The 23,091-nt window shown below is 43.4% G+C and overlaps 1 protein-coding gene across 1 annotated transcript in view; it reads left to right on the top strand.

Moving 5' to 3' along the window:
- rin3 (Ras and Rab interactor 3) overlaps nucleotides 1-23,091 on the top strand; it is a 95,504-nt gene that overhangs the window by 1,761 nt on the left and 70,652 nt on the right. Inside the window, exon 3 of the mRNA XM_078562235.1 lies at nucleotides 20,627-20,741. Coding sequence (XP_078418361.1) covers nucleotides 20,627-20,741 — 115 coding nt within the window. The remainder of the gene's footprint in view (nucleotides 1-20,626; nucleotides 20,742-23,091) is intronic.

Raw genomic sequence — 23,091 nt, 5'->3', positions numbered from 1 at the left:
TCCTCTCCACAGATGCTGTTAGGCCTGCTGAGTTTTTCCAGCATCTGCAGTAATTTGCTTTTATCTTAGTGAACATTTCTGTGTTGGATGTGCGTGTGTTTTAGTGTTTCCAGATACTCTCCTAGTTGAACAAGTAGCACTAGTGGGTAGCTGCACAACCATCTGGTGAGCTGCAAGTTATATAAAAGGCCCACCATCAGCATCTGTGTCTATCATTGGTGCAACAGCAGGAGCAGCATCAGGATCATTGCGCGTAGTCTTCTTCCCTGAAATCTCTATGGCTTTCAGAAGTATCACCACGTCATGATTTAAATTAATGGCACAAAACTGTCAATGAGATGAATACCAAGCCAGTTGCACTTACATTATTCCACACGTGCCATGCTTGCAGGGTATCTACTTGCTGTGCCCACTCATCTGTGTGAGCATTGGCAGCATAGGCACCTCTGGGTTTTCGCAGTTCATTCCTTGTTTGCTGGTAGCCATTATCCAAGCAAGTTTGGTCTTGGCATAATGACAGATGGCGGTGAAAACTGAAACTCCAATATATAATTTATTTTGAAGATAGCAGAATGTTGGGTGCCAGAACATTTTCTATTTTGGTCCACCATGGTCTATATCTCCGTACAATTCAGGAGAAGCATTCACTTTCTTACCTTTGCCACCCTTTCACTACCAATGTTTGGTGTCTCACCCTGTGAATCCTCATTGACTTTTTCTGTAAGTGTGTATCTGTGGTGGTGATTACTTCAAGCATGGCGTTTCACCTTCAGATAAAGGGTGAGCATGTTCTCCATGATGTCTGATGGCACACAAAGAGTAAATAAGCATATTTGCCCATATGGCACTGTACTCTCATTATGAACTTAATATGCTTGAGCATAATCACCATGTGTGTTAACACATTCATGTAATATATTGTACAAATCGTAGAATATTGGAAGATTAGAATATGTACAAGTTCAGTACAATCCTACAGTTTCACTTGTCTCCCAAACTCTCCCTCCAAGACATATTGGCAGTAGTTTGTTCATATGGGATCAATATGTCCACACTGAGAGTCCACCAACTGTGCCCTATGATTATTTTTTATTTTTGTCTTTAAACATAAGAACAGTGCTGATTGAGACATGGCAATCTGAGCTGGGGGACTTGTTTGCTTTCCTACATTTATCATTCTTTGATGCAATGTATGATATAATTTGCATAAATATGTTGTTTTCACTGAAGTGTGACATTTGTGTTAAAAATTTTGGTGCCTGTACAGCTGTTTTTCATGTTTTTTTTTAACTACCACTTTCCAATGTATGCATATATATCCAGAACCTGCTGCTTTAGTGCAATGGTCTAGCACACCTAAGTGCTCTTATGTTGCTTGATGTCTTTCACACTTCCGTTGAGGTCTTTCAGCAGTTGACACAGTATTTACCGTCTGCATAATGAACTCCCATGCTTGCCCTGTCCTTTGCATAATTGAGGGGGAGGGCATTTTCCCCCATCCCCAAAATAAATTGCATCATGTCATTTTAGAAATAATCCAAATTTACAGAGCCTGGTCAGTAAATTGTGGGTTTGTGATCTCCTGTTGAGCTATTTTCCACTTTAAAATGCATGATCTACAGCTGAATTAATAAGACACCAACAGGCTCACAGGTTGCCAGAGTCATGGAAGCAGTGTTATTACTGAAGGCATTATGATTGGCTGCTATTTTTAAATCACCCCCTTTGCTGTAATGCACATGCCAGCTGGATTCAGTAGAAGTCTCCTGGCCTCTGAGTCACAGGATCATGGGTTCAGGTCCATTTCCAAGGCAGACACTGAAGTGCAGCACTGAGGGAGTGTTGCAATTTCAGAGGCACTGTGTTTTACATGAGGCATTAAAACCTCTTTAAGGTTATGGTAAATAGTCCCTCAAAACTTCTTTTGAAGAAGAACAAGGAGTTCTCCCATAGCCTCTCTTCACCAAAACCCTCAAGAGATTAAATGATCTGCTTATTTCATTGTTGTTCATGGGGGCTTGCTGTGCATAAGTTTGCTGCTTTATTTGTCAGCAAAGACAACAAACATCTCTCAGAAAATAACTTATGGATTATGAAGCAATGTGGGATGTGCAGAGAATGGGAGAGAGATTATCCGAGTGGCAAACTTCTTTATACCCCTAACAAAATCACGTGCTCGAGAGTTGCGCATTTCCAAAAACAACATTTTCCCCCTTTTGTTAGTGGCTCAATATTGACAAGAAAACTGACATTTTACCTATTTATCTTTTTTAAAGGGAAGGACGGCCTATTTCTTTCTACTGCTTGCAGTGTAATGTGACAACTTAAAACATTTAAAATTAACCAGCAGGACAAAAACTTATACTGTTAACTAAATTAAGCTGCTACTACAAAACATATCTGAGTAAATAGGTTTTGAGAAATGTCGGATGAGATCCAAAGGTACATATTTAATATTTGATTATCTGTGGGGCTCATGGAGGAAGAATGCCATTACGAGTAAGCAAACTGCTTTCTCATTTTAAGTCTTGTAACAAAGTATTGTCTTCATTAACACATTCACTAGCACAACGCTCACACGCCTTGTGATGAACAAAGAATTTAGCGCAAACCTGCAAATTCTCAAAAGAACGGACAATGCCAGTTTGGGATGAGTAATGATATGAAACAGATTACTTGCTTTGTACCACAGATAATGTAGTGATGCAATTGGTGCTGTTGTAGGGTGGCTGAGTTGTACTATTAATGATAGAGTTGATCTGCAGACACTTTTTGGGTGGAAACTTTAAGTTTATATACAATATACTCAGCAGCAACTACACATGTGCTTTCAACTCCAACTCCACACCGACTGTTGAGGAAGCTCACGCTACTCTCTTACTGGCTACCACAGATCATGTGATCCTGCCTTACAGATATTATTCTTAAAGGTACATTACACGAAATAAAACCATAATTACTACAGGTGCAACTGTTAATTAGGGAACCTTCCGCACTCTAGTTAAATGTATAATAAAGTGATGATTTTCATTGAATGACAAATATACCAAATGTTTCTTTTAAAATGAAATTTAAAAGTGGGACTTGGTAACTGCAAGTCTAAATACAGATAAAAGTAGTTAGGACAGAAGCCAAGTTATAAAGTAAATAATTGGTGCTGCATTCAGCCCCAGTGAAGATTGCCATTCAAATCTCTGTGTCACTCATATTTGTCTGCCACTTGCCTATTCTGGCTGAGATGAGGTTAGTCATTCCTTGGTTGATAATTTTGTTGGCTGGAGTGTCTCAAGCAGGCTGGGTTAGCATTCCCATTCAAATGAGTGGAAGATTTTGTGCAGATTGAGAAATTAATGTAGGTCAATGCACCAAGAAATTACTGCTGTCCTTTGAATAGTATTGAGTATTGAATAGTATTAATTATTGAGGCATGGCCTCAATTTAACACCTCATGCAAAATCCGCAAGACAAGTGTCTTTTATCTAAGCTATTATGATCCTGTCGATTAATAAATTGTCCTGATGACTGAAGGAGGAAAGCGATAAATCATGTGAAGGAGAGGAATATGTTCGAAAAGTTGCTTAATCACCCAAGCAGAGATGAAAGCAAAATACTGCGGATGCTGGAAATCTGAAACAAAAGCAAAAAAATGCTGGAAAAACTCAGCAGGTCTGACAGCATCTGTGGAGAGAGAAACAGAGTTAACGTTTCGAGTCCGTATGACTCTGAAGAAGAGTCATACATAGTCGAAACGTTAACCCAAACAGAGACGTTACCTGTTTACTCCATCTGGTCAACGTTTGTTTTTTATGGCTTTAACTAGGCCTTCTCCAACCCCAAAAGCAAGAGATGGACATATGGAGCAAGTGTGAAAGAGACAGAGGCCCAATCCTTGATAAAAACACAAGCCAAGAGATTCCAAAAGTCCTGTTTTCAATGCAGTGAGCTGGAACTTCTACATGTCCACCTGCCCTGACCCCTACCCAGTCCCAAATCCCAGAATTGGTGTAGGGGCCCACAACATACATGATGCTACTGGTATGCCAGTCTATAGTATAGGAACACTAGATTTCCAAATCGGCTCCTTCTATGGCTAGTATACCTGCTTCATGCATGTGAACTTATTGCTGGCTATATGTTGGGCAGGGTTGATAGGACCTGGGGGTACTAGTGGATAGCTCATTGTGACAATTGGCGCAGGTATGCGGTAACAATGGGAACGTGCATAAGACCAAGGTTGTAACTGAACTTTTGAAGAGCACAGGATTGACCCCGCACGAGTGCTGTGCATCATTCTGGTCACTGTCCAACAGTATGACAGTTTGGTACAGGGAAAGGTAACTAATTAACCGTTACTAGAGGTTAAGCCTCTTAGCTGCAATAAGATACTAAGTAAGCTGGGAATGCTTATGCTGGAGAAGAGAAGCTCAGGGTTAGATTATCAGTTTTCAAGACTGTAAGGAATATAGATAAACTGAGTCATAATACATCACAAAAGGGGAAGGTGGCACTTGTGAAATTACCTTGTGGTGTTTTGTGTTTACTTTGTGATTTAAAAGATTTTTTCATGTCGGATCTATTCCTATGTTTATAGAGCGCTGCAAGTGATGAATAATATCTTACACTGTATTCCTCACATAAACAAACATCTCAAGCAACATCTCAAGAAAGCTTAAATAGAGTATAAAGACCCTTTTCAGTGTAATACAGAAGGAATTTTGTTGGCTGGAGTGTCTCAAGCAGGCTGGGTTAGCATTCCCATTCAAATGAGTGGAAGATTTTGTGCAGATTGAGAAATTAATGTAGGTCAGTGCACCAAGAAATTACTACTGTCCTTTGAATAGTTTTGAGTATTGAATAGTATTAATTATTGAGGCATGGCCTCAATTTAACACCTTTTATCTACGCATATTATGACCTTGTCAATTAATAAATTGTCCCGATGGCTGAAGGAGGAAGAGAAATTTAATAGAAGGATTCAAAAGTTTCATTGGATTTGAGAAATTAAAAAAAGCAATTAGTTGTATGAAAAACAGGGAATGCTGGAAATACTCAGCACTCTTTGGATCTTGGAGGGGCAGCCTGGCAGCAATGGTCATCACCATGGCACAGCCACCCCTATGGCAGCAGCGCCACCTGAAATCAGCGATCCTCTGCCACCAGCCCCCCACCCCCTCACCAGTGCCTGCCTGCCTGGCCCTGACGTCCCCCCCCGCCAGATCCCACTTCGAGGGTGCCCAGTCAATGATGTGCTCTCATCCGGCAGGTACAGCCCCAGCAGTGGGCACTGCTAGCGGTGGCACTGCTGAGGCTGTTGAGGTGCCAGCCCTGTGATTAGGCCAGCAGCTCTTGGGGCAGATTATCGTCCTTAATAGGACAGCAGTCCTAATGGCAGCCGTCAAATTGGCTGCCACCTGCAAAATGTGGTCTGGGTCCTGCCACCTGCCAAGGCAGCGTTGCCCCCAGTGCACCCACCCCCACAGCTGTCAGCCCGGCAACAGAATATCTGCTGCCTCCGCAGTCTTCCAGCCAATGTTTCAGGTTCGTGACCTTTCATCATTCATTTACACCACAAGTGGGTAGGACCAGATTTCTGATTGGTCCTCCTGGAGGACAAGGCACAGCTAACAGTTTCTCGAATGTGTAATGAGATCCTGCCTGCTGTAGAGTAATTCGACACTCTCTGCAATATGTAATATGTAATTTGATCCAGTCATTGTCAGGCAGTCAAGGAGGCTTCAGCGCCTCCAGTGCTGCTGTGATTGAACTGTATGACTGAGGGAGGTGCAAGGCAAGTGAAGCAGTAGCCAGATTGTGAGGATCATCTCACCTAATGGCCCGCAGTTGTAATTATAGTCGTTCTCAGCTAGTAAAATACCCTAACGAGTGGGTTAGTTACTTCTTTGGAGATTTATGGGTTTTTTTCCCCCATCTGGAAGTGGTAAACTTTCTTTAATTAAGAATGAAAGGACCAATGGGTCAAAGCTATAACTTTCTTAAAGGCAGAATTTGCAGGAATTGCCCAGTCCCACCGAAAGTCAATGGACTTTTTACTGGCCTGCGTGCGTCCCCCGCGATGGGTCCCGCTATGGCATGGTCGGAAAATTCCGGATTAAGGCAGAAACATTTGCTAACATAGGAAATGGAAGGCAAGAAGCGTAAAGACTCAATGGTTCTGGATCCCAGTGGTGCTAACGTAGCAGGAATCTCATAAGGATGTGCTTTGTCAGGCCCCGCTTCAGGATTCAGGCTCCAGGCTACAAGCTGGCTACATAGCAGGCTTGGGAATGGCGACAATGTGCTTCAGCAGGCAGGCTCCATCTCCTTTTCCTGGAGCCTGGAGCCTGAAGCTACCTTGTCTCGCCTGAAGCCTGCTGCCTGAGGCCTGCCAAAGCATGTTGTTCCCAAGCCTGTTATGCCTTGCCAAGCCTGCAGGAGGCAGGCAGCTGTTCCTGCTGATTATCAGGCCACTTGTAAGTTATTCCTGGTACTTGTTATCTAAAGCAATGCCTCAGATCCATATCTGCTTTAGGTTCCAGGCTCCAGGGTTGGGAGGATAATGTAACAGGAAGTGGGTGTGGGGGCCGGGAGCGATTCAAAAATGGACTAGTCTCTTCAAAATGCTGACAGGTGAGGGGAATGTGGGTTTGTTGGTGGCATAAAGCTGGAGCTGGCAGAAATGGCAGAGGGTGACCCAATGAAAATGAATCTGTTCGATTACTTGTACCGTTGGGGAATCTGTAATGAAGGGATATCAATTTAGGTTTAGTAGTAGAAGCATAAAGGGGGCATTAGAAGAACATTTTTCAATTCAAACATTGTTAGAATATAAATCTTTAATAACAAGTAACTATTGGCTGAGTCAACCAAAGAGTTAATTTCTATAGATAAGTCCAGTTGGAGATCCAGCATTGATGCAGATTGGTTGAATAGTCTTGATTCATCTGGAAGTCTCCATGGTTTCATGGGTAGATGTGAAATGATGGGGTAGATTTTATGGGGGGTGGATGGGGGCATATTCCCTGCCTACCCCCTCATAACTGAAAAGTCCATGGTCAACCCACCCACCTGAAACCTGGCTTCGCTGCTGCAATATTATGCTGGGGATAGCCTTAACTGAGTCAGAGTAGGACTTCTGGGGGAAGGAAATCCCACCTTCGAGAGATTGGCCAGCAATCTGCAGCGCCAGAATTGAGTAGTGACCACAGCCGGGATTACAAGCAGTCCCAATGAAGAAGACTGCTAGATCCTCAACTTTAGATAAGTCTAGAGATTTTGGACAGGCCTGGGTGGCAGACCCAGTGGGGTGGTGGGGTGGGGGGAGGTGGCTGTGTTTTAGAGGCTGGGCGAGGGAGGCTTAAAGGGGGGAGGTATGATCTTGGAGGGAGGTTGGGGTAGTGGGGTGGTGTGGCTGCCTCTAATGGGCACAGGGAATCCCCAAAGGAGGTACCCCTCTCCCCGCCAGACAGCAGCCCACACTGAAAGCTGATGGACTGCCCGTCTTGCTTCCACCTTCCATTGCCAAACATATTATAGCTGTGGAGGCAGAATGATGCTCTTAAATGGCCACTTAAGGGCCTCAATAGGCTGAAGGGCAGGCAGGCTGCCTGATGCTGTAACCACCCACTGTAATGTAGGAGAGAGGTCAGGAGTGGGTGGGAGGATGGGGGGGCAGGCTACCCATTTTATTTTACGAGTCTCTCTGCCTTCAAATGTGTCAGTGGGGAGGCTGCAAAATAGAGTCCCATATAACTGGAAGTTATCCTTAAGTTGACTGGGAATGAATTCAGTGGGATAATTGGATGCTATCACAACCAAGTGTCACACAAAATTTAGCATATGCCGGGCAGACATCTTCCTCTCAATGGATATTTTCATGCAGATGTGCATGGAATGATGAATGTATGGGTGAATATACAAACCATTATAAGGGATCTGGATAGGTATCAAAACATGGATGTAAATATGAAGTAATTCTGCAATCAGACTCTCCCAGCAATGAGTTGAGATCCCAGGGATTATGATCTGGGAATCAGGTCTACTCAAGCTGTCTCGTCTCCAACTCATATCTCCTCTGAGTACAGCTTACTTCTGAGAGTGTGGAATTATTCCTATCTCCATTGCATTAGAAGAGGCAGTATAGATAAGTGAGATCACAGTGAGATCTTGTAGTTTGCAGTGCTTCATAGAGTGTGAGCTTTGAACTTAGAGTGGTCTCATTCCCCTATTGTCTGTGCAGCGGCAGGACTGAGTACATTAATTGTAGACCTTTCTATAAATATTTGCACACTAAAGACAAAAGATTGGACTCTGGTACAAAATACAGAAGGATATTTCTTCGGAAATCGAAACAAGTGAGTCAAGAATGATGTATTTTAAGTTTGATGACTCTTTTGGAACTGATGAATAATGAGGAAATGGGGAAGGAAGGTGCATTACGACAAAGGAACGGAATATGCCTTTAGGTCTAAATTGAACATTTTTGCATCTGTTTTATGGGTCTAAAATGGGAACAAAAATAACCAAGTTAGCAGTGCAGAAACTCATGTTAAGCTGCACAGGAACTCAGGCCATTGCAAAATTGGTCAAAACCTTTTCTTTAGCTGGCATCAGCATTTGCCTAAAATGTGCACAGGTCTCATTTTAATAATGAAATAAGGCGACTCCACTCATCTCAAACCTGAACTCCAAGGCCTGAATTTTTTACTCACTGGGCCCGCGTGATCGACAGGCCCAGGAACGGACGGGAAACAGGCCTCCGCGCTCGGCCCCCGACCACTATTTCACGATGGCTGGCCAATTAACGGCCAGCCAGCATGAAAAACGCCCTGAGAAAGGCTCAGCACTGCCGTCGAGGACTGGAAGAGGACGGGCGCCGACCTCACCGCGGGTGCTGGTGAGCACTTCCAGTGAGCTCCCTAAAGGCAGGCAGCTGCCTCAGGGAGCTGCAGCCCCCCACAGAATAAATAAAACAACAAAAATGCTGTAAAATATGTCCATGCAGCTCAATCAAGCATCTGAAAGCGTACCACATAAAAAACCAGTCCCCAGGTATCTCTTTTCATTTTATTTCCCCACAGAGATTTCATCCCTCCCCTGGATCGAGGTTTCAGAAAAACTGTCAATGCCGCCTGGCTGATTGGCCTGTCCACCAACCGTAAAAGTGGACGAGCCAAGAAAAGTCGCTTTCAATTGCCTCCTTGATTGGGCTTTAAGTTCCCACTCAATTGTCAGTGGGCGCACTTCCGACACCAGCGCGCGCTGGCTGACCTGAAGATCGCTCGCATGTGGGATGGCATCGGGATGCTCACCCGCCGTCATCTCGCGCTATTTCACGTCCATTTGGATTAGGCACACGTCCGTTTGGATTGGGCGCACGCCCGCCCACGGGACGTAAAATTCTGCCCTTAAATTTATTTGCCCTGGTTTGCACGGCAACAAATTCTGATTAGCATTTCCGCAGCCTAAACGGCGACCCTTTAAGGACCGTTGGAGGCAAAGGACCCAAAAGCTTGGAAAATTTGCTGTACTTTGTGGAATCAGGAGGGACAAGAGTGCTTCTCCTGGCTTCACAAAACAATTGCAGGTTCACTGTCGTCCACCTTGCAATCACCTTCCCCTCCCACCCCCAACCCTTCCCAGATTTACCTCTGGGTTTCAAGGTAGGCCAAAATTCCGACGGTCCCGGCAGGCAAGTTGCATCAACGTGTCCGACGAGCACCCACTGCTCACCTGATGTATTCTGATGAGGCAGGAGGATGAATTTACCCTTTGCGCATTTCACTGCGCCATCGCTGCTGAAATTGCACCGGGGTCAGGGCGGGGGGGGTGCTAAGAAATTTATGCCTTGGCAAAACTTGTTTTAAATAAAAAGAATGTGCCAGAGGATTGGAGTGTGGAAAATGTAGTATGCCTCCAAGAAAGAAGACACAGAGATAAGTCAAGAAATTCAATTTATGCTAAACTAAGACTAATAAATTTGAAAACTCTTAGAGAAGCAGGAGTTAACCAGGGTTGGTCAAGAAGGATTTCTCAAAGGCATGTTTTGTTTGACTAACCTTATACAATTTTTTGAAGAAATAACACAACGGATAGATAAAGGAAATATCGAGGAAAATTCATTTGTAGCCAAACAGGCACCCGGTGGGGGGGGTGCTCAGGGAGCAATCATTGAATGGATAATGGTCAAAGTGCACCAATTATTGCACCTTGGGTCTCACATCATCAAACATGTTAGCTCCAAATACCTATTGGGCGCCCCTGGGCTGCTCGGCAGTGAAGGAGCCTTGAAGATCGCACTGCTGCATTTTTGTAGACTCCAGGGCGCAGTGCGAAATATATCTAAATGTAGGCAGCTGTTCAGATATACAAATCCTACTGAACAATCATTTTTCTCTTTGGGAGCTGTAAAGGTGAAAAGTAATATGTTGTCAATCAAATTGAGAGAGGGACTCGTTCGAGCCACAGCATTAATTAATACATCGGAGTTCAAGTATTTAAAAGTGCACAGCAGACTCAAAGGTGTGGGTAAAGGGATACCAAATAAGAAGGAACTGATGGGCAATGCGCTGATTGTCACTGTATATAAAGCAGGGCAAGAAGACAAAGACATTAGGTGCACGCAACAGTAGTACTATCAATACTGCATTTTTAAGCACAATTTGCTTTTTAATTTTGTGCTTTTCCAAATTTATGTAGGTGAGCTCAGCTCACAACTCTTGAGTAGCAGATTAACCAGCAGCTTTCTTTCACACTAAATTAGTCAGCATTAATGTAACAGAGCTAGAGAACCCCACTTGATGTATACACTTTCTTAATTTTTATACTTAATTATCAATACGATAGAGCTAAAATAAAATTATACTTAACTTACAACTTTAACCCAATGCAATGAACATCAATGAGGGACAAATTCATCTATCAAAAAGTACATCATGTTTCTGCCCTTTTTCCACATTATTCAACAGTTCCAAAAGTTACCAAACTCAAACACGTCATTGTTGATTCATTCATCATCCTTATACTGTTACCAACTCAGAGTTTAAAATTTTAACAGGGAAGACAGGACATAACATTCTAAAAAGTTATTTGATTGAAGTAGTGTCTTTTTGCTATAAATAGAGGTGCATAGTTTTGCAAATGGAGAACGGGGTTGAGGCATGATCATTTTCAAAGCAATTCTAATATAAATAGTCATTCGGTACTACAGAACTTGAGTATTGCTGAAAAGAAAGAGACATGCTGTCGAAGGTTTTCGTCTTGCACTCATCCTGATTTGAATTTGAACAAAAGCTTGGCAGTTAACTGCCCCCTGGTGCATTTTCCATGGCAATGCCTCTACCAATCAGAGTCCACTTGCCAACCAATCAGCACTTTCTTCTCATGCGGTATAAATTATTGTTCCTTTTACTATTGGTATTCTTGTGGTGTCCTGATGAGTGCAAGACAAAAGGCATGTCTCTTTTTTTCAGCAATACTCAATTCCAATATATTGAACAAGTTAATTACTGTACCATGTTCTTCAGCTATTTACTCCAAGCAGACATAGCGCTTTCCACTACTTCCTGTCTTCTTCACCTAACTCAGTACTGCCGTCACAAAGCTCATAATGGGCGACCCTTGCAGCAAAAATAAACATAGCCAGCCAATTTATTTCAAAATGTTGACATGCACTTCAGCATTGATAATTCTAAACTACAGTATTATCTAAACAGTTTATATGACTGTCTCTTAGCAAAAAAATGCCCTTTCTATGCTCCAATTTCAATTTTACTTGACTGACGAACTTCTTCTTATCGAACAATAACTGCCATACCTGTACCTGTAAAGAGATATTGACGCAGCAAGATAATGTTTAGTCTGACGTACTGGAATAGACATGCACAGAGGGAGATAAGCAGACACTTGCCGACAAGCACAGGACCAAAGAGACACACACAAACAGCATAAACAAAGCCATATGCGCGCACGCACACACACACACACACAGAAAAACACATGTACACCCATTAGCCTGCAAACATAAATTAGGGCAGATAGAACACAAACCCAGGATCAGACATACACAAATAGACACAGCCAAAATGTTACAAATTTTAATATTCCTGTGTCCAATTGATGCTTTGTAAACACTATAATAGACATCATTTTTTTCCCAATAACATACAACTACTGTTGTCTTTAGACCGCATTGATATCCTTCTTAATTGTTTGCAAGAGTTAGCAAGGATTACACAGTGATTGTCTCAGTCTTCTCCCTGAGCATAACAGGAACTGCAGGTAGCTGGCACAGTGCTTTCCAAAATATCTGAAGTACAAAAATAATAATCAACTGGGATTTACAAATTTATATTCATCAGGTTTTAAATAGTTATGGAAAAGACAAGGAACAATCAAGCACAAAATACCTAACTTGAAGGCTAATTTCAGTGGGAACAAAATTCAGCTCCAATAGCATCAGTAGCTTCAATGCTAGAGCTGCCGCTTTAGTATAAAATGGCATCTGTGCTGCTTCTACTCCCTCCTGGCATAGCCCATGCCGGATGCTACCTTGGTGAAGGCATTAGCATGGGCAATATAAGCATGCACTTAAAGTACGCAGAGTAGGCAGATCATAAGTCAGCGTCTAATGTGGATTTGATATGAACTTTTCAGCTTAGACTCGAGTTACCATCTTCTCTTAGCCATACACAGCTAAAACGCAATCAACTCCATGATGGACTACCCACCGACTACCCACTCCTCACCAATGCTATTGAAAGGGATGATCAACAACTCACAGCTGGTTAGTTGCTGATTTTCTGTCTGCTGACTCGGTTTGTGTTTGCGGAGTTCTGGTGTTTTGAGGGGTTGGTTAAAGTTGGAAAAGCCTGCAAGGAGTGGAGCTGCAAGTGAGAAGGCATTGCATGTCCTAGCAAGGGCTGTGAGCACACCACTCGCTCCCAGTCACGAGGGTTACAGTAGCAGTCCCCGCAGTCCACCTTGGATACAAAAGTCAACTGTAGTCGCCTGTGATAATAACCGAGAAAATAACAGCTTTAAGCACAAAGCAAAGGGGGAACGAGTGGACTATGGGCTAGTATTCTGTTTGAGCTTTGGTATCAGCGGCGATGACGGCAGGAGCTGAGCTGCAGCAAGTTGAGGTTGCATGACCTTAGCCTGACCTTCTACTGCAGCAACCGGACATTGGGTCTGATTTTGCTGCAATGGAAGCTGAGACAAAATAAAAAAAGAAAGATTTGCATTTGTACAACTCCTTTCACAAACATCAGCGCTTTGCAGTTAATGGAGTACTTTTAAAAAATTGTTATCACAGTTGTAATATTGGAAATGTTGCAACCGATTTGCAGACATCAAGGTTTCCACAAACAGCCATGTGATAATGCTCAGATAATCTGTTTTTTTAAATTTGTTCATGGGATGTGAGTGTTGCTGGCATTTATTGGCCCTTGAGAAGATGGTGGTGAGCTGCCTTCTTGAACCACCGCTTTCTGTGTGGTGTAGGTACACCCACAGTGCGGTTAGGGAGTGAGTTCTAGGATTTTGACCCAGCGACAATGAAGGAACGGTGATATATTTCCAAGTCAGGATGGTGAGTGGCTTGGAGGGGAACTTCCAGGTGGTGGTGTTCCCATGTGTCTGTCGCCCTTGTCCTTCTCAGCAGTAGAGTGGGTGGGGATGGAAGGCACTGTCGAAGGAGCCTTGTTGAGTTGCTACAGTGCATCTCGTAGATGGTACACACTGCTGCCACTGTAAATCAGTGGTGGTAGCAGTGAATGTTGGAGGTGGTGGATGGAGTGCTATTCAAGCGGGCTGCTTTGTCCTGGATGGTGTCAAGCTTCTTGAGTATTGTTGGAACTGCACTCATCCAGGCAAGTGGAGAGTATTCCATCACACCCCTGACTTTTTACTTGGAGATGGTGGACAGTCTTTGGGGAGTCAGGAGGTGAGCTACTCTTCGCAGAATTCCCAACCTCTGACTCGCTCTTGTAGCCACAGTATTTATATGGCTAATCCAGTCAGTTTCTGGTCAATGGTAACCCCCCAGGATGTTGATAGTCGGGGAGAGAGTGCTTGGGGGGGTGGTGGTGGTGGCGGGATTCAACAATGGTAATGCCATTGATGTTGATTGAGGAATAAATATTGGCCAGGACAAAGGGGTAAACTCCCTTGCTCTTTTTCGAAATAGTGCCATGGAATTGTTTACATCCACCTGAGCCATCAGATGGGGCATCAGTTTAAAGTCTCATCTAAAAGGCAGCACCCCTGATAGTGCAGCCCTCCCTCAGTGCTCCACTGGAATGCCAGCCTCATGTTTTGTTCTCCAGACCTGGAGGGGACCTCAACCCCAAAACCTTGTGACTCAGAGACAAGAGCGCTACCAACTGATCCATTGCTGACACACAATGGGGCAGAATTTTGCCCTCGGATGGCGGGCGGGTCCCATCGGCTCGGCGGCGGGCGGGCAGCTGACCCCCGCCACTGAAACAGAGCCCGCCACCATTTTGAGTGGGCGGGCCAATTAAGGCCTGCCCAGCGGCCTGCACGACAGGAAGCGCTATGCGCTTCCTGTGCGGGGGAGGAGGGAAGCCCCATCTGTCAAAGTGCGCTCTTTCACGCATGCGCGTGAGAGAGCGCACTGCTCCCTGAGGCAAAGTCCTGTCTCAGGGAGATAAGTGACAGGTAAGTTAAGTGTAAAAATAGAAACATTAAAAAATTATTAACATGTCCCCCTCATGTGACAATGTCACACAAGATGCGATGTGTTAATAAAAAACACATAAACTTTATTACTTTTTTTACAAAACGGACATGAAACTTCATCCCATCAGTGGATGAAGTTTCATGAATAATCTGGAGCCCGCTGGGGCTCCTGGCCTGCCCACCAGCCTTAAACTTGGACGGGCAGGACTTTAATTACTTTAATTATCCTGTCAATGGCCTCAATTGGCCATTGACAGGTCGGCGGGCGGACAGCTGATTTCACTGTAGGCCTGTCTTCCTAAAAATTTAAAGGGACCAGGATGACGTCGGGGATGCCTCCCGACGTCATCCCATGTCATTTTCCCCTCGGCGAGCGGGCCCCACCCCCAAATCGCCGAGGGGAAAATCCTGGCTAATGAGTCAGACATTGTCTCATGATTGGATCTGCAAATCTTCTCACGACTTTGACCACTACTTCCATCCTGGAAAGTATAGGCTCTGAGTTCTGCACAAAGCCCTGTTCCAAATTGGTTCCAGGCTACTCCATGCTTCTTGACTGCGGCAACAGGCTTTTTGGCAAGCCTGCCAACGCCCCAAGCATTGCTTTGTGCATGTTCTTCAGTCTTTTGTTGTACAATGCCCCATCAAAGTACACATATGAGTCCTCTGCAGCAGAACTTGTCCATGACCTTGCCCTCTGGGACCTGCAAGACCCCTTCCCATGCCCTGGCTGGAGTCCACTCATGACTAGTGACTCACTATACCTGTGATCCCAGCTCTGTTGCCCTCTAAAGAACACAAAGTGCCAGTATCTGAGCTGGTGGCTGTGGCTGTGAGAACAACAGATTCGAAGTAATTGGCAAAAGAAGCAAAATTGACATGAGAGAAAACTTTTTCATGCAGTGAGTGGCTAAGGTCTGGAATGCACGGCCTGAAAAGCAGGTTCAGTTGAAACATTCAAGAGGGAATTGAATCTTATCTGAAAAGGAAGAGTGTGCACGGTTACGGGGAGAAGGTGGGAGGGAATGGAACTAGATGAGTTGCTCATTCGGAGAGCCGGTGCAGACACGATGGGCCAAATGACCTCCTTCTGCGCGGTAACAATTCTGTGATTATGAGTGTTAATGTTTCATCATTCTCAGTCTCCTGCTGCTCTGGCCAGGTTGCTGTTCTTCGATATCTGAAAGGAAGGCTCAAGGGTAGGGCTGTGATGTGGAAGATAGGAGAAAGCAAGCGATACATACTTACACCATCTGTAAGTTGTAAATCAGAAGTGATTGTGGGCTGAGGGGTAATGGGGTGTGAGAAGGTGGATTATGTAGGAACACTCCACCATTCTCGATAGTTTCAGTCCCATCGCTGGCCATGGCCTCAGTCATCAATGGTTTCCAGCACAGTTTTCTTCACTGGGATAAGAACATGCAGCCATGTCTGTGCTCCACTGGTTAGGTGTTGCAGCATCCAATTGTGGCCGCCTTGTCCTGTAAGAGAGAGGGATGCGCTGCAATGTGTTTGATTGCAGACCTGCCCGACACCATTGAATAATTGGCAGTGTATGTAAACCATGAGACGTCAGTATCCAAGCTTGCAGTAGTTTGTGAGGGCGAAATAAGGCAATGATTGTGAGGTATGAGTTGTATTTGATGGAGGTTGTTGGTGGGTAGGTGAACAGAGTGTGGTGAATGGAGCAGTGTGGGAGCCTCGTGTTGCAGTTGATACAATATGACATGTGATGGTGCATTCACTGTCCTTGATCACTCATGTGAAGTCACTAAACATGTATGACACTTCATCCAGGTCCTCAGGGCTAGACTGTTGGCCGACTATGATGGTTACCTGCTCCAGCTGTTCTTATTATATGCCACGAGGGCATCCTGGTCCCCTGAGGGAGTAGCACCTCTCTCTCCTCTGCACCTTCTGCATCAAAACCTCCAGCACTGCAGCGGAAAACCTAAATTCAGACACGCTGGCCTGTTATGCCATTTCTCAAGCTCCTGATCTCCAACTCCTCCTTCATAACATCCAGCCCCTGCTGCAGCTGGAATATACTTCATCCTTAAAAGGTGCAGTTTGATGTTAAGTCGTGCAGGCTAGCTTTAAGTGGTACTCACCTCACATGAACTTGCGCCCCCTACTGAGCTGTGCAGCCGGACAACAGCGTATTCAGCTTTGGGTTGCTTTTCTATCATTAAAATTATCAGACAGCATGAAGTTTGGGTGCAGGGTAATCATACATCTTGATCCTTGAGCCTGATTTCTGAGTTTAAAATTAAGTGACCTAACCAGGTGGATTGGAATCAAAAATTGGCAGACAAACAGCAATTGAACAATGGGCAGCCTTCAGAGAGGGGATGGTACAGGTGCAGAGTAGATACACTCCCTCAAGGGGGGAAGGAAAGATGTCCAAAGTTAAAGCTCCCTGGATTATTTAAGTTACAGAGGTTAAAATGAGACAGAAAAAGGAGGCATATGACAAGCTTAGGTGTTCATAATATAGGAGAGAACCAAGATGAATACCAAGAAAGTGCAGAGGAGATCCAAAAAAGGGACAGAGATTATAAATATAGATTAGTGGTAACATAAAAGGAACCCAGAAGTCTTTTATAAACATAAACAGCAAATGAGAAGTCAAAGGAAGGGTGGGGCTAAAGGGGACTGTAAAGGAGATATTCTTATACAGGCATGGCTGAGGTATTAAATAAGTAATTAGTATTTGTCTTCATTAGGGAAGAGGATTCTGCCAATGTAATAATAAAGGGGTTAGTAGTGATATCAGGTAGGATAAAAATAGTCAAAAACGTGCTACTTGAAAAGTTGTAAGTAATCCAAGTAGAAAAGTTGCCCAATCCAGATGGGATGAATCCTAGGTTACCGAGTGAATTAAGGGTGGAAACTATGAAGCCTCTGGCCACAATCATCCAATTCTCCTTAGATGGGGCTGGGGGGGCATTGAGATTGGAGTTACACCCCTGTTCAAAATAGGGAGAAGGATAAACCCAGAAATTAAAGGCCAGTTAAACTAATGTAGTTGATGGGTAAATATATGGAGACAATAACCTAGGATAAAATTAATTGACACTTGGAAATGCATGGGCTCATAAATGAAAGTCAGCATTTGCTGAAGCCAAATTGTGTTTGACTAACTTGATTGAGTTATTTGATAAAATAATGAAGATGGTTGATGTATATATGGACTTTCAAAAGGCATTTGACAAAGTATCACATAATAGACTTGTTAGCAAAATTAAAGTCCATAGTATTAAAGGAACAGCATGGATATGAAGAGTCTGATGAAGTTCTGATGAAGAGTCATACAGACTCCAAACGTTAATTGTTTTCCTCTCCACAGATGCTGAGTTTTTCCAGCTATTTTTGTTTTTGTTTCAGATTTCCAGCATCCACAGTATTTTGCTTTTATATTAGTATGGATATGAAACTGAGTAAGGAAAGCAGACAGTAGGCATGAACAATTGTTTTTCAGACTGCTGGTGTTCTCTAGGTATTGTGGTTACAACCACTGCTCTTTTTGATATATTAATGACTTGAGCATGGATATATGGGACATCATTTCAATGTTTGCAGATGATACAAAACTTGGAGATGTAGCAAACAACTAAGGACAGTAGTAACAGACTTCAGAAAAACAGAAAGCGACTGGTGAAATGGACTGATAAAGTTTAACACTGCCAAGTATGAAGTAATACATTTTGTTGGAAGAATGAGGAGAGGCAATGTGAGCTAAATGGCGCAATTTTAAAAGGGATGCAGGAACAGAAAGACCTGGGAGTGCATTTAAGCAATTCATTGAGGGTTGTGACAGAAGCTGAAAGGGCTGTTAAAAAAGCTTAAGCTGTCCTTGGTTTTATTAAGGTAGGCATAATGTACAAAAGATTTGAAGTTATGTCATCAAACACTAGTTAGGCCTTAGCTAGAGTATTGTGTTCAATTCTGGGCACCACACTTTAGGAAAGATACTATAGCCTTTGAGATGGTGCAGAAGAGATTTACTTGAATCATACCAAGGATGAGACTTCAGTTATGTAGACTAGAGAATCTCGGAATATTTTCCTTGGAGCAGAGAAGGTTAAGGGGAAAAAGTGTTCAACATCATGAATGTTTTAATAAAGAGAAACTGTTTCAAAGGGCAAAAGGGTCAGTAACCAGAGGACAGATTTCTAAAGTAACTGGCAATGAAAACAGAGATAACATGAGGAAACATTTTCTTACGCAGTGAGTCATTATGAGTGTGTTTCCTGTGGCTGCATAATTAATGAAGCAGGAAGAGGACAATACGGCGCGAAAACCAGCCATTGCAGCCAGTGGATAGACCGTCATTTTTCACACCCGCTACTGCATTTAGTGCAAATCTGGAATGATTCCGCCCTAAGTTAAGAAGTGTCAGTGTCTGAACTGGTGACTGAAAGTGCAAAGTCAAATGGTGGTGTATCTCCATCATCACTCTCTACTTGCATTCCTCCACTGCTGGGCCACACCATATTTCCTTGGTCATCTGCAAGGACAAGGATGCAAAGATAAGGTTCTGGTATGGGGAGGGGGGAGAAAAAGAGGTGCATGCTTACACCATCTGCAGCTTGTAAATCAAAAGATCGTGTGGGATGAGGGGCAAGTGGGATGTGAAAAGGAGGATTAGGTATGAGGATATTCTCATCTTCGATGTTTCAGCATTGCTGCTGCCCTTGGCATCAGCAATGACCATCCAATAATGGCCAGCATCATCTCTTCCAAGGTTAGGATTTGGAGGCCCATTTGTCTCCCTCCAGTTAGCTTCTGGTTGTGCGCCACCTTACCCTGCAAGAGAGAAAGGAGTGTGTCAGTGAGTGTCATATTTGTTTTTGTGTGTTTTTATATATTTTATGTTTTATATTTGTATATATTTGTCATATATGTGGCTAGTAGTGCAATTGGTAGCATTGTGCATTTGAAGGTGCTTTCACTGACCTTGACCACTCATGTGGGGTCATTGAACTTCTTGCAGCACCGCACCTAGGTTCTTGTGTTTGACTCCTGGCATTGACAGCCATGATTATGTGTTTCCATTCCCTTCTGAGCATATGTGTGGAGTGTCTCCTGGCTCCCAGTTCTCCCCTTCTACCTTCTCCAGTGCCCGATAAGCTTGGAACCCACTTTTCTCTCATGTTGCAGCATTCTTCAATGTTTCCCAGCTCAGGTTCACTTCCTGCACAATTGCCAGTGCCTGCTCCAGTCATAATACATCTCTCCTTTAAGAGGTGCAAGCTAGCTTTAAGAAGTTCAATGGTGCTGATCACTCATAATTTTAGTCCCCATGCACCCTTCCAGCCAATCAACAGCAGTTACCATTGGCTGGACACTGACATCATTCAAATCAGCAGGTGGCATGAAATTCACTTGCTGCCAGCATTACAATCAACGCATGCAAAATAATCGGACATCCAGATCCCTGTCCCATTTTTGGATCCTATTCAATTTAGCTCCCTACTTACCTTAAGTGAACCTGATTGCCCTCCCCACTTTGTCATAGCTGCAAAGTTCATATTGAAAATTGAAATTGAACAGTCTATTTCAGTTTGCAGGAAAATAAGTGTTAGCTGTGACTGTCATGCTCCATTTTTAGACCAGAGCTCTCACAAATGGAGCCCACTCATGAACAGCCAACTCACCACTTAACAGGTGGAAATTTTTTATTCATAATTATGCTGTACATCTGAACTTTTTGAAGTTAAGATGGCTGATACTATGAATCAATATGTTAATAGACAATGACTTGGGCAGGTACTCAAATAGTTTCCTTTATGGGGATTTTTCAACCAGAGTGGTTTGATGTATATCTTTCCTTGCTTGGGTGCTAATCGATCATTATATTTGAGCGCTCTAATTTGTTATAACTTGATTAATACAATTTAGTGTAATTCATTCTTATTTACAGAGATTCATGGTGAGCAAAGATTGCACCCTCTCAAATATGGTTCTCTCTGTGAATTTTCCTGGACTTGATGGAGCCCCTAACATCCAAGACTACTCAATAAAGGAGGACAAATCAAGTGAGTACTTTTTTCTCTATCCGGATTGCTTGCTGTGCTAATTACAGATAACTAGATCATTCCTTTATCACGTTAAAAGATCTGGTCAGTAAAGCAGCTAAATAACCACAAACACTTCACAGTTCAACACGGTGTTATACTAATTATAGTGTACACAAGCAATAGCATTCCATTATCATAATGAGTTATCAACTTTAACTTTGTCGTCATGATTTTAATCTAGTCAGAACAAAAATAACCTTTCCTTAACCTCCAAAGCAACATGCCAAATGAAGTTGCCATGTTTTATACAGAGTGGTGGACACCGCCTTGCATTACACATGGTAAGTCAAATGATAGGCTGTTCTATAGTGACCAATTTATACCAAGTAGTACATGATGCATTTTTCAGCAGTTAGACTCTCAGCTTGGTAATGACACCTGAGCTAGCCTGAGGTAAACAAGTAGAGAAATTGTTGAAAAATACAAAAGATAATGCATGAGAAAACTCAGTGATGATATGGGTCACCATTGGCAATATACAAAGCCTATGTCATTCAAGCCATTGTTAACACACTGTTCATTTCAACTGATTGTCTGATATCACAAGTTTTTACTGAGGAACTTCCAAATCATCTGACACTGTAACCATTCTGCGGAGACGTCAACTGAACAAATGCACTGAAGTGCTGGTGAGCACTGCACAAGTTCAATGTAACTGTAGTATAAGGGTATCTGGCATAGCAAGACTTAATGTGGGATGGGGAAACAGTACCGCCCACTGTTTGATGTAAAGAGAAACATGACCTGAGACTAGAGAGACTGGACAGCCATCTGTGTAAAAGCAAGCATGGAGTTAGCTCATAGCTTGGGCTATACCCTGTATATATGTACATAATTAAGTGTTATTAACAAACAGTTAATATTCAACTCAGCAAGACTCAGAACCTGTTTGTAAGACCTACTGAACATATAACAGTAACAAAAGCTGGCTGCTGTCCTAACTGATGTCACACTTGCCATGTGCCCCATTCAGGTTTTTTTACAGAGGTAGGTGACAAAATTATCCCAGAGATGCAGTCAGTGCAGAGGGAGAGGAATTATGGATGGGAAACCCAGAAGTGCAGATTTTCTGAATATCCTGAAGCTTTTAACAGCAGGACATATTTTAAATTTTTTCCTGAAGGGTTCCTGCCCAATGGCTAGCTTGATTGGAAAGGCTGGCTGTCTGTTTGATGGAGACGCCTGTACAGGAGATTGAGGAGCAGCTGGTAGGTGGAGATCGCTACCATGGTTCTAGTGGGGCTTTTATCCATTCATGGGATATGGCATCACTGATAAGGCCAGCATCCAATGCCATCCCCAATTGCTCTTGAGAAGGTGGTGGTGAGCTGCTGCCTTGAACTCCTGCAGTCCATCTGTGTAGTTGCTGTAAAGTTGGGAATTCCAGGATTTTGACCCAGCGACAGTAAAGGAACAGCGATATATTTGAAAGTCAGGATGGTGTGTGACTTGGAGGGGAACTTGCAGGTGGTTGGTGTTCCCATGCGCCTACTGGCCTTGTTCTACTAGGCGATACAGACCACAGGTTTGGAAGGTACTGTTGAAGGAGTCTTGGTGAGTTGCTGGTCTGCATCTTGTAGATGGTACACACTGCACACATGATACACCACTGGTGGAAGAAGTGAATGTTTAAGGTGGTGGATGGAGTGCTGATCAAGCAGAGTGCTTTGTCCTGGATGGTGTTGAGCTTCTTGAGTGTTGTTGGAGCTGCACTAATCCTGGAGAGAATTTACTCCTAACTTGTAGATGGTGGACAGAATTTGGGGAGTCAGGAGGTGACTTACTCATCAGAGGATACCCAGCCTCTGACCTGTTCTTGTGTGGCTGGTCTGGTTAAGGTTCTGATCAATGGTAACCCCCAGGATGTTGGTAGTGGGGAATTCAACTATGGTAATGCTATTAAATGTCAATGGGAAGTGTTTACATTCTGATTTGGAGACGTCTTGATTATTGTCTGGCATTTGTGCAACATGAATGTTACTTGCCACTTATCTGTAATGGATTAGTCTGGGACATTGGCTGTTAGCTATGATTTAGTGAGTATAGCTATGTCCAGTTGTTACGTGACTAGTCTGTGGGACAGCTCTCCCAATTTTGGCACAAGTCTCCAGGTGTTTATTAGGAAGACTTTGTAGGGTCGACGGGGCAGGGTGTGCCTTTGTCATTTCCAGTGCCTAGGTTGATGCCAGGTGGTCCAGTTGGTTTTATTCTTATTTCACTTTTCCATAGTGGCTTGATGTAAATAGCTTAGGACATTTCAGAGGACAGTTAAGAGTCAATCACATTGTGGGTCTGGAGTCACATGGAG

Source organism: Cetorhinus maximus, chromosome 18 (assembly GCF_964194155.1).
Source record: "Cetorhinus maximus chromosome 18, sCetMax3.hap1.1, whole genome shotgun sequence".
In the NCBI taxonomy this organism is placed as follows: domain Eukaryota; kingdom Metazoa; phylum Chordata; class Chondrichthyes; order Lamniformes; family Cetorhinidae; genus Cetorhinus; species Cetorhinus maximus.
Note: the sequence above shows the minus strand (reverse complement) of the source record. Positions and strands in the feature narration are given on the sequence as shown.